Source organism: Ictidomys tridecemlineatus, chromosome 1 (genome assembly GCF_052094955.1).
Source record: "Ictidomys tridecemlineatus isolate mIctTri1 chromosome 1, mIctTri1.hap1, whole genome shotgun sequence".
Taxonomy (NCBI): domain Eukaryota; kingdom Metazoa; phylum Chordata; class Mammalia; order Rodentia; family Sciuridae; genus Ictidomys; species Ictidomys tridecemlineatus.
Window position 1 is genome coordinate 37,950,177 of NC_135477.1, and position 12,711 is coordinate 37,962,887.

The following is a 12,711-nucleotide window of genomic DNA, read 5'->3' on the forward strand; positions in this document are numbered from 1 at the left end:
GCTCTGAGTTGTGTGGCTAGACATCATCAAGTGAAGTAAATGAAATATCAGACCCAGGAATCCTGGAACAGCCTACCCTATCTCTATTCCTACTGAGACCCAGGCATTCATAGGAGCAAAATTCAAGAATACCATAGAGACCTGGAGTTGTAGCAGCAGCAGCAGCAGCAGAATAGCAGCCAGGTAGCCTGGGTAGAAATCCCAGTAACTCCAGTTACTAATTACTTAATAATAATTATTTATTTCTCATTCTGTGCCTCAGTTTCCTTCTCTATCCATGAAGGATGAGAATATTACCTACCCCCACTACAGTTATCATGAAAATGAAGCAAAGGAACAAATGGAAACCATTCAGAGCACAGCTGAGCTACGAACAGTAGCCTCATTCTTGAGGGTGGGGCCAGGTGCATTCAAGATTTCCATGGAAAGGCTGAACATGGCCATATAAATATGGACAGTCATATACTCTGTCTTTCTGAATATACTTAACAGCATTGTCATGGGTAGAATAACATTTCTCATCTTTCCAGCCCCTTATAACAAGACTTTGAGTTCCTGTTACTGTCCACGTGACTCATCTGGGTGCTTGGTCACTGCTGCCTTGCTGGGGAGAGGAGAGATCATACCTTTTATACCAATTTAGCACTTCATGCATGTGAGACCCTGCTCATTGAAGACCCTCAGTAAGGACTTATGGGCTGAATCTCTTAAGAGTGAAGGTGTTAACACAAGTCTCTCAGAGCCATAGAGATCTTTATCTCTTTCTATGCAAAACATATCTCTATCCATGTAAAACACTTCATTAAAGACACTTCTACTTACATTAGGTTGCATCTGCTTCCCCCTGAGCAGTGTCTGAAGGAAGAGAAATGTGGATTTATTTACTCCTCCTGCCCAACAACCACTTGGGCAGCTTGTAGATTCATCTCATTTACAAGCCATTTCCTTCGAGTTTCCTCAGAAACTATTACCACTTCTTTCTTTCCTAATGATAGTGTAGAAGGCAAACTAATTTCTACTAGCCTCTAGCTGTGAGATTTATTGAGGAGACTCTAACATGCTTGGAACAACCAACTCAAGGAAAAAAAAAAACAACAACATTGATGTCATGGATTATTAACTTTGTCTTGATGAAATTAATGAAAATCCTCTTGGAAATGGAGCTCTCCAGTCCATCTTAGCTCCTTCCCCCACATGGCTGCCTTTGGGATGATAATTCTGGTTTAGGAGTCTCTGTGAGGACCATCAAGAGCAGGGCGTTTTTGCAAGATCATCCATCTCTTGGCCTCAGAAACTCCATCTTCCTCTATTAGGCCTGTGGTCAGTGCTTTCTGTGTTTGAAAGCCAACCAAGCGCTATTATAGCAAATCACTTTGGTAGCTATTTAGTAGAAAGAAAGTCCCTTGGAAGAAAAATACCTAAATAAGTAGCTTCTAGTGGCTCCAAAAGCTTTGCATTTGCCACTATGTAGTAGTGTTGTTTATCTTTCCCTACAAAGTACTGTCTGATTTGGGGGATGTTTCTCATTCTTGTTTTCTTGACAAGTTAGTTTAGGGCTCATGTGACTCGGTCAGTAATAAAAGTGATAACTGGTCCCTTAGAACCCTGAGACTTGGTACAAGTTTCACGGACAGTATAGCTCAGAGAAAAATCTGTATTATACTGTCTTCGGAACTGCAATGCCCAGCAACTTCAGGCCTGTAATTGAAGTAACAGACGCATTATCACATTGCCACTTCATTTATATTCAAATGTGTTTCCAAAGGGGAACAAGCAAACCATATACATGGTGTTGTCTGGTCACTGTGGAGCCTGAGCCAAGAATTAAGCTGTGGGGGCTAATGCAGTATTATTATAAAATGCTCCCTCAGGTTGGAATTTCTCTTCTTTGTGCATTTAAAAAATGGTGAGTGGCTTGATGGAATCACTCTTCCCACCCCATCATGCTCAATCTGTTAAAGCATTTCAACCCCCTCTTCCCACATATTCTTATCTATTTCCCTAGAGCTTTCTGAACTCTTCCCTGGCTACAAGATCTTTGTCAGCCTGTCAGGAGAAGTCTTTCATCTGGAGCATTTCCCGAGTCTCCCCACACTGGCTAACTTGGATTTTGTGTCATTTTCAGTGGTTTATGTGACCCTAAAGGCTCAGACAGGTGCATTTGACAAGGAGAGCCAGGAAGCCCATGTCGGACAAATGCATGGGTGGTCTCCTTGGATGCAACTGGTTGTTGTTCTGACCGCAGGTGGCCGTGTGTACATTTGGAGTCCCGAAAGCCTTGGGTAGAGACAGATGCCCCTCTCTGCCCTCCATACTCTCCTCTTAGATTCAGTGCTGAGCCGAGCCCCCTGCGTCCCCTTTGCCCTCTGCCACCATCTGCTACATCCTTAGGTCTGACCATGATGTCCTCTCTCAGGACAGGTGGGCTGGCAGCAGTTTGGCACAGAGGCCTTGCCTGGGGATGGATTCCTCAAGCTGTGGCATCTGGACATCAGCCTGTCCTCCCAGCTGGACCCTCTGTCCACTGCTTATCTGATGTTGCTGGCTGACCAGAGTCTGTCTAAGGATCTGGTCAGAGGTCAGTGCCTGCTGTTTGCATATCTGTGATATTTCCCTGAACAGTCCACTTTGCTTGATTAATGACAGAAGGAAGAGAATCCTGGGCTCTGTAGAAGCCCTGAGGAAATGCAGCCTTGTGCAATGAAAACATTTCCCACATTTCCAGCTCTGGTGTTGGGCAAACGATGATCTGATGCAGATGCAGCTGGCCTGTGTGGCTCTGACCCTGGCCTGCTCTTCATCTTCTTTTGACTTAAAGGATGATACTTACCATGGTAATGTAGACTCACAATTTCTGAGCCCCTAAAATGCAACAGAGCCAAACCAGGAGCACTCTTGACTGGAGTCATAGATTTACTAAGGCAAAGACAAACACCCAGTGCTGGGGAGGCAGACACTCTGACTGCACTGCAGACAAGTTTACCCCAGGCCTGCTCCCTTCAGTTCTGATAGGGGGATGCAGAGGTCTCAGCCTGCTGACATCCAGATAGGCTTGGGAGTTCAGCTGTCTTGAGGAACTCAGCAATTTCACCAGGGGCTTCTATTTCATTACATTTGGAGGTAGAAGGGAATCCAGGCTTCCAATAGGATTGCTTCTATCCTGCCTTATCCAAATGCTTGTCCAAATGGAAAATCAGTGTCTTCTTGGTTTCCCAAGACAACATATTCCTACCTGAGCAAGGCACTTCCTACAGTCTGAATGCTTGTGTCCCTTCAAAATTCCTGTGGTTGAAATCAATCCCCAAGCTAATGGCATTTGGAGGGAGGGTGCGGGGGAGCCTTGGGAAGAGTTAAGGTCATGAAAGGGACTTGAAGTGTACAGAGTTCTCCCCTTCTACCACATAAGGGCACAGCTAGAAGACCTCATCTATGAACCAGGAAATAGGCTCTCAAGGAATACTATGTCTTCTAGTGCTTCAATCATAGAATTCTAGCCTCTGCAACTGTAAGAAGTAATTTTCTATTGTTTATATGCCACCAAGTCTAAGGTACTCTCTGGAAGCAGCCTGAGCTGACTAAACAGTCTCCAAGTCTGAGACTTGTGTTATGTATGATGGAGAGAGGGGTATTTGCACTGCAGCTGCACAAATAGCCTCTGATATTTTAAGTCCTCTCCTGCTGGGGAATATTCCATGTTCCCAAACACTGCTTCCCCATCCCAGTACTTCAACATCTCTCCATCTTGCTGGCCTCCCTGTCTTTCCTGTTTTCTTCCTCTGGGTTTTGACTCTCAAGCAAACTCTCCTTATTGTCTCATGAAGATCAACTTGACCATTTTACTCCTGGGCTTTGCTCCTGTTGACACCAGGTATGTTCCTAGATAAAAGGTAGTTACTGGTATAATGAAAATGCTATTTCTAACTCTTCAAAAGAATATAGGATCTATTTTTTCTATCCTTGGATCTGGGTCAATTTCGTGTGATTGGTCTCTAATTCTTTAGTAGCCAAGCAGGTCCATTTGGATATGCTAGCCCCCATCAAGAGCTCCTGGCTAAGTTCTCTTTTCTGCCTCCCAGTGATGTGTCCTATCTTCCCAGTTTCCTTTCTGAGGACCCACCTTTTGCATGGGGTAGCTGAAGTTAGAAATTCCTAGCAGGGTGTGTCTCCAAGAAAGATGACTATGTGGGGTGGAAAGTTTCCTGAGGCTGTGAGACAAGTGACCAGTGGTGACCATCTCCTAAGGGAAGAATGAGGGTGCCTGAACAAGGCCATGACAGACAGGAGATGGTGAGCATTTAGAGAGAACATTTGGGAGGCTTCATCAGGACTGCTGCCCTTGGGCTTGGACAGAGGATGGGAGGGACTCAGTGGCAGAGCACAGAGTAGCATGGTGCCTTCGCCAGGTGCGGCCTGCAGCTGACCTTGTTTTGGTATTTCCTGTCTGCCTTTCCCAACTCCTTTGCACACCTGGGTGGTCTCAAGAAAGAATCTGCTGTGCCAAAGGCACGTATGGCTGAGCCAGCCCTGGCGTGCAAATATTTGGTGTTTGACTCCAGTAAGCCATGCTGCTCCCCTCCCAGGGACTTGGTCCAGGTAGTGTGCAGCCTCTCTATCTCCAGCTGTACATGCTCTGGACCTGCCTGAATTGGTTTTTCTATAGAACATTGTAGGGACAGAGAATTGACCTTTCTTTCAAAGGGTATATCTGTAATACCTCGGGGCATACAGCCCTAAAAAGCCTGGCCCAGATCCTAGGGGCTGAGGCAGCCATGTCTGTGCTGCTGAAACCAGGGAGAGGCTGTGGACATGTGCCCAGATGAGTAGTGGAGTTGGAGATGAATGGTAAGTTCTGATCTTTGCTCAGTCTTCTGACTCACAAGCTTCAGAAACCAGATATGACCCCTGTGTCCCTTTGAAAGTCTTTAAGACCAAGGAGCCTTGAGGTATTGGTGGACACAAGTTCATTTTCCCAGTAGTCCCTACCTTCTATGTACTAGATTTCTCCTGGACTCTGGCCACTGGGGGCAACCCTGGACAAGCCCTCAGCTCCCCACATTGAAATTAGGAGCCTTCCTAGGTTCTTCTTTAGGTTGCCCCTTCCATTTCTTGTTATCTCTACTTCATTTAAAATGAAAATACATGCAGAGCTTAGGACAGTCTTGGTGCACAGGGTTATTAGCGTGTGCATTTCACAGGGGAGTAAATCAGGGCTACCACATTGCACCTCTCCAAGGATTCAGAACACATTGTATTTTATTGTCATTAAGATAAATCTAAGGGTGTTACATGGCTCGTTCAACATCACTCAGCAAGTGAGTACAAGTGGAGATTTAATTCACCTGTTCAGTGAACATTTATTGAGTGTGTGTTGTACTCATGCACTGTTATAGACACTGGGTGTCTAGCAGTGAGCAAAGCTGGCCTGGGTTCTGCCAAATTCAAAGCTCTTGCTGATCCCATTAAGCCACCAGCTTAAGCTGCGCCTGCAGCAGATCAGAGTCCTATCATATGAGGATGAGTGAAAGAGGAGCCTGGTGCATATCTTCAGGGTGGCTAAATAAACCAGCTCGTCCCCCTCCAGCTCTCTCCTCACTTAAGTTTGAGTTTCTAGGATCCCATGAAAACTATGAGCCCTTTCCTGGCTGTTTTTTGCCTGCCTTTGACTGTTCCCTCTGGTTACTCTGACCAGCATCTAGGTCTTTGGCTTGGCAGCAGGATCTCTCCTGTACCATAATTTTGGCCTTGAACTCCCTTTTGCTTCTCAAATTTACCTTCATCTGAAATATTTTTGGTTTCTGTCACTTGTGCTACAGTGTTCTTAGCATGCCAGAGTGCTGGGATCCTGACCACGTGGGCATGAGGTTTCACTCATGACAGTATCTGCTCTGCATGTCTTCCCTTTGCTGATGAATTCTGCTGTGCCTAACCTGAACTTGGAGGATGGAGGCCAGGACTCCTTCAGGCTAAGACTCCTTCTCTGCCCTTTAGCCTATAGCACCAGCCTGAGCTTTTGCTCCTTTGTGACCATGGGTGTGTGTCCGTGTAGCTGTGAGACTACTTCCTTCCAAACTTCTCCTCCTGGCAGAGCAAGCCTTGACACATATATTCACCCACCTGCTTAGTAGAATTGGAAGAGGGCCTCAAGCATAGACTGCCTTTGAACCATTTGATCTTGATCTTTTCCCACAAAAGTCCCTTCTCCACAAGTAAACCGTGAGCATAGGGTCTTCCTTGCTCTCTGCATCCCCAGCAGTGAATGAATAGTCAGTCAATTCTGTTTTCAAAGTAGATCACCTACATGAGGATGCTGAGGTTGGGGAGCAGAAGGTGGATTCATAGATTACAATTGGAAGGTTAGCTTCCTCCCAAGGTTAGCTTCCTCCCAAGGGAGGAAGAGGTAATTGAGACAGGTTCTTATTGGAAAAGGGGCAAGAATGAATGGAGTAGGTGGAAACAGCTTCAAGGGAGGAACAGAAGATGTTTTTAGTAGGCTATAAATGAGGAGGAAATGAAGTAAGCTCTCTCCCAAGTGGGAAGCAGGGAATTTCTTTTTCTTGCTGTTTCTTTTTTTTGTATTTTTTCTTTTTTGTGAAAACCAGGTAGCATGAGATCCACTCATTTATCTACCAATCCATTTATCCATCCACCTACCCAACTACTATTATTACTACTACTACTACTACTCCTCCTCCTCCTCCTCCTCTTCCTTCTCATACTACTACTACTACTACTACTACTACTACTACTACTACTACTACTACTACACACACACACACACACACACACACACATATTCAGTCAGCTGGACAGCCATCTACTTATCCATTTATCCATTCATTCATCTTTCAATCATTCCATCCATCCACCCATGTGTCCATCTATCCATCCACCCATCCATCCATCCATGCATCCATCCATTTGTCAACCATGCATCCATTCATCCATCCTCCTATCCACCCATCTATTTATCTTTTCATCTATCTATGCGTTTACTGTGCATCCATCCATCAAATATTTATTAAGCACCAGTCATGTGTCTTGGTTGGTAATGGATTCCAGAGATAAGCACTTAAAGAGCTGAGTTTGGTGAGGTAAACACATTTATGTACTGACAGTGTGTAGTATATCATGGAAGAGGATGTATCCAGGGTGATATGAGGGCAGTGTAAAGCCTCTCCACACTTGGAAAAGAGCACTGCTTAAACCTGTCCCTTTGAACTGGAATGCATTCCCCCTTTCAAGCAGACATGCTTGTGGGAGGACTGAGGGCTTTCTTTGGCCTTTCTGAGTCATGTTCTGCTTTTCCTTTTCATCGCAGGCCTCTCTGCATTCATGTATTATTTGTTGAGTACCTTAATTCATAGTGAATAGAAGTGCTGGAGGGGGAAAAAGAAAATTTGATGGGTGCATGTCTGGGCCAGAGCTGAGACAGTACTGTAGCTCTACCTGATATGTGAGTGCGTAAAAAGATGGCGTGTGGGTCAAATTGTCCCTACTGATTAAATAACACCAGTTATGAATGGGTGACTGGGAAGTTCCATGAATGTCTTTAGAAGATAAATCTTCACATTATCAAGGACTCTCAGCTTTGAGTTATCCTTTTGGGGAAAAAAAAATCAAGCCAACCCTTGAGTAGCTTATATTCTCTTATAATAACATTTCTGTTATGAGTTTATTCCAGAAGGACTAAAACATGTCAAAACAATTTACAGTAGTGGGGACTCCTGAGGAATAGGGAGCTGGCAGAAATAGGGAGTGGGTTCGTCTTGCTTATTGGGAAATGCTATTTCAGGCCTCAAGGGGCATGGTTATTTTATGGTGTTCCCTGTGGGAGAGGGGGCAAATTCCAGATGAGGGAAGGACTCTTCTCTCTGCTGTCAGGTAAGTACCTGTGTGCTGCAGGCCCCTGAAGAGGCACCGGCACACTGCTTTCCCTTGGCTTGGGACACTTGTTTTGCTCAGCAGTGATTAATCATTCAGGTACATCTCTGTCACCTCTGGAACCTGTGTCTCTCCTCCACTCACTTCTCACTTCTACAGCATAGAGAGCACCAGGCATTGGGCCCAAGGTAGTCACAGAAAAGGTTCAGGCAAGGAGAACAGGCCTCTTTGGTAATGGCCATTGCATGGGGACACCTGAAGGGGAAGTGGTCAGCTCCACTAGGATGTGTTAAGGTAGAAATCACCCTTGAGAATTCACATGAGCTGCTGGTCAGTCGTGAGAGAGCAGATGGTTTTTGATGCCCTGCACCTCTCTCCCTTGGTTCACCTCTGATGTCAGCTTCAGTTGCAGAGGAGGGTTCCCACCACCCAAGTGCCTGTCTCCTGAACTGCTCCTGGGGTGCCCAGACTAAGATGGATAAGAAAGAAATTAGAGACAGAGAACAAGGCATAGGGTGCAGGGTCATAGAAGCAAGGGAAGGTGAGGTTGGGGGATAGCAGGGACTCTTCCTGCAGCCCAAGGAAGCTACGTGATCTTCTCAGGTGTCTTGTGAAGTCAACTTGGTCTCCTATTTCTATCCAGTAATGTTTTTTTTTTTTAAATATTTTTAGCTGGCTACTTGCTGCCGAGGTGTTCAGAGACTAGTCTTCTTGACTCACTTTGGCTGACTGTTGTTTGTGGCAACAGTTATCAGGAAGGGGCCCTAAGCCTGGCTGAGACTGGATGCTACCTCTCTTTTACCCCCTTCCTCCTCCACTCCTTTGCTTTGGTGACCTCTTAGAGGTTTGGGGTGATATGAGAAGCACTTTTGAGAATAGGGCTGCCTTCCTCTCTAAGGGGCCCTAGAAGGTCCTTGAGGGGATGGCTACTGAGTTTCCTGCTCATCCAGATTGGGGTCTTTTTAATTGAAAGAGGGTGAAGATGGGAGGGGAGGGGAGGGGAGGGGGATAGTGGGGGATAGGAAAGGTAGCAGAATACAACAGTCACTAATATGGCATTATGTAAAATGCCATATTAAAAATGTGGCTGTGTAACCGATGTGATTCTGCAATCTGTATTTGGGGTAAAAATGGGAGTTCATAACCCATGTGAATCAAATGTATGAAAGATGATATGTCATGAGCTTTGTAATGTTTTGAACAACCAATAAAAAAAAAAAAGAAAGAAAGAGGGTGAGCCAAACTTGTTGGCCTTCTACACAACAATGCTTCTGCTCACACTATCATTCAACTTCTCACTTGTGGCTTTGTTCTTGAGTGCTCGGAGATGGGGCTAGGTCTTTACTATGGTCTGGCTGTATTCATTGCAACTGGGTTATAGTTGCAAATCCCAAATGGGTTTCCTCACATGGCAGTAGGTCTATTGCAGAGTTGGCAACAGAATCTCCACCACCTGTTACTATCTTTCTTGTTCCTATGAGATCACTCAGGCCACCATTCACCCTAGGCTTATCAGTGACTGAGTGGTCTTTCCCTGGGCCAAGGTCTGGTCACCAGATTTTTGTACACCGACCCATTAGTTTTATCTTTCTCTCTAAAGATGCCTGTGCTGCTTTTTCTTAGCATGTCCCATGAGGCTCTGCAGGCTCTAGCTCTGCCTCCCTCTTGCTCTTACCCAGGCTCCATTACACTGTTGACACACTCATATTGAACTATTTTCAGTTTTTCTGACCCAGGATTCAGCCAACTGTGATTCATGGGGGTGAATCCACCACAGTCTCTGTTTTGGTAAATGTTTTATTAACTCATGACTGCACCCATTTGTTTTTATATTATCTATGGTTACTTTCAGGGTATAATGGAAGGGTTGAGTAGGGCCCTCAAAGCCTAAAATCTTTACTATCTTGTCCTTTACAGAAAACTCCAGTGGAGCCTGTCCTTAACTGGCCCTGTTCCTTTATACCTTCGTGTTTTTGCAAATGTCCTACTAAACCTTCTAAGCTTTCTGCCCATTCTTCCTTCCATATTTGCTACCCTGCAGGTAACTTGACTGCTTGCAGGTGTTAATCATTGTGCTGGTCACACTGAGTCTCCTTGTTGATGTACACATCAATCTTCAACTCTCATCCCTGGAGCAAGACTAGGTCTTATCCTGCTTGGAACTCTAGCACCTGGCTGGGCTGTCAAATGAATTCCAGGAAGCCAGAGGCTCATGGCATAGATATTGGGCAGTACAAATTAGTGTTGCATCCGAGCCATTCCAATTTTCTGCCAGTTTCTCCCTAGAAGAGCTCTCTAGAAATGCACCAATGGAGAGTTTCATTGCCCTTATCTTTGCAGATCTCCAACCTCTACCTGTACGACAGCGTTCTGATGCTGGCCAATGCCTTCCATAGGAAGTTGGAGGACCGGAAGTGGCATAGCATGGCAAGCCTCAACTGCATACGGAAATCAACCAAGCCATGGAATGGAGGGAGGTCCATGCTGGACACAATCAAAAAGGTGTGTGAGGGGTACACCCTCCTGGGTGGCCCAAGGCTAAAGACAGGTATCTTTTTGCACCCCCCCCCACTCTGCCCATTCAGCAGCTGACCTGAAGCTGGGTTCTTTGCATGGCTGTCCCTCTGTCACTTGTGCAGGTTTCTCTTTATTATTCTTTTTGTCACAGCATCTGAAAGATAGGTGATCAGTAGTCCAGGGCTACGTTGCTATTATTGTCTCCATTATAATATAAGTAGATTGGACTTTATAAATGTTAAATAAATTTCCCAAGGTCACAAGCAAGTAAAATATGGAGATAGTTGCCTATCTATATCTGATCACCTAGTGATCAGCTAGGATCTCAGCGTGTGTGTGTGTGTGTGTGTGTGTGTGTGTGTGTGTAGGGTATACACACATGCGCACATGTGTACTTTGAACATGTGATGTGTACCATGTGTTGAGGACTGGCGCCATGTCAGAAGGCTGGATTTGAAGTGAATTGGATATTCCATGGAACACTTGTTATAGCAAATTGGCTTTGAGGCTTTAAACAAGGATGTAGGGAAATCTATAGCATTAGAAGTTTTAGTCACAATAAATTACATATAGTTTCAATAGCAGTGGCATGTTCTTGTGTTGTTTGAATTTACTGTAGCCCAGAACAGAATGTAGCCCCTCGTGGGCCAGCTCAGCCTCTGGGCCTCTTCTGGTTCCACAGAGTCCATGAGAGAGAAGGCTGGGTGAGATCCTTACCCTGGGTTTGAAGAGAAAAGGGAAATCACCACAGCTCACTCAGTACTGGGCTGCCTGCTGCCCCTATGGAGCCCGCTAAACCCTGGAGAGCCACGTGGGGCTGGCAGGTGCACCACAGCCAGTTGGTGCCTCTCGCTGTGCTTTGTGCACATTGTCTCCTTCAGTTCTTGTGGGCTCTGTGATGTGGATCTGATTAATTTCAGACTGAAGCTGGGAGGCAATGATTCATTCAAAGTGGCAAATCAGCAAAGCCAGGATCCAAGAAATGATCATACTTGTTGCCCCTTCAGGTTATGGCCATATGTCAGATAGGGCTCTTATTGACTTTTGACTTTCCTCTTGGGTATGGCTAAGAGAAGCCCTTGGAGCAGGGACTAGAGAAGACTAAGTCTCAGTAGGGTAGAGATAAAAGCCACCTGTCTTTAATCTCACAGCTGGTACAGTGCCAGACACATAGCAGGAATCATAAATATATTGACTGTGGGAATGTCAGGTACAAGCCTTAGGGATTTCCCCTGCAAGCAAATGGCCTATTGATCTTGTTCTGAGACCCTAGAAATACCAGTGACTAGTGACTAGGTCCTTGTTACAGCCATCTACAACCTCCTCAAGACCCTGATTGCTCTCTTCCTGGTGACCACTTCATTTTTAGTGATTCCATCTTTTACCCTGACCACCCCAACTCTTCAATGGTCTTTCCTCCTCTCCTGCAGGGTCACATCACTGGACTCACGGGAGTGATGGAATTTCGGGAGGATAGCTCCAATCCCTATGTCCAGTTTGAAATCCTTGGCACAACCTATAGTGAGACCTTTGGCAAAGACATGCGCAAGGTAAGCTTCAGAGTCCCTGCCTTCCAATCCTTCCTTCTGTGGAACCACGGAAGACAGCAAGAGTCTTGGGCCCCTCTGTTCCCACCAAGTATTAGGGGGCATTGAAGGCTCCTCTAACTCTCTCTGCTGCTGCTGCTGTTGATGTTGGTGTTGATGGGGCATGCATGGGGATAGACACAGGCAGATTTCCAGACAGGAAGTGCCTCTAAGGTCAGCAGGGGCCCCTGGGAACAACAGAGCATTCTGCAGATCTAAGACAAGGCCATGAACAAAACAATGATATATAAGGAGGATGATGAGTGGGGAGTGCTGGAGCCCAGTGGAAAGGGAAGGACAGATGAGTCGAGTGACTCAGAGTAAGGATTGGCCTTTCTATTTGATGCTGATGCAGGTGGCAGGCCTGGGGGTGGACCTTTCCAGTGACACTCTGCCATTTTACTCCCTTTTGGGGGAAAAGTGGACAGTTTTTCAGGATTAAAGAGAGGCAAGATGGACTTTCACCCAAGTGGGGACCTTCAAAGTTAAGGGGGACTATGAGGCCAAGAGTCTTAAAGGGATTGGGATCAAGAAGTCCATAGGATGAGTAATAGGTTGGAATAATTATCTGAATGATGGATCTTAGATCTGTCACTGTGAGCCAGCATGGAGCTAATAATGGGAGTGCAGATAGGACAGTGACTGCTACTCAGGCCTGGCCGACCCTGGAGGCATTCACAGGAATGGTCTATAGAGCTTGTTAGAGTTGAAAATGGGAGTGCTCAGG

General features: G+C 45.7%; 1 protein-coding gene across 3 annotated transcripts in view; it reads left to right on the forward strand.

The window, feature by feature from the left end:
• Grid1 (glutamate ionotropic receptor delta type subunit 1) overlaps positions 1-12,711 on the forward strand; it is a 702,171-nt gene that overhangs the window by 474,062 nt on the left and 215,398 nt on the right. For all 3 annotated transcript variants that reach the window (XM_078038861.1, XM_078038864.1, XM_078038852.1), the window contains exons 7-8: positions 10,222-10,383; positions 11,829-11,948. In XM_078038861.1, coding sequence (XP_077894987.1) covers positions 10,222-10,383; positions 11,829-11,948 — 282 coding nt within the window. The remainder of the gene's footprint in view (positions 1-10,221; positions 10,384-11,828; positions 11,949-12,711) is intronic.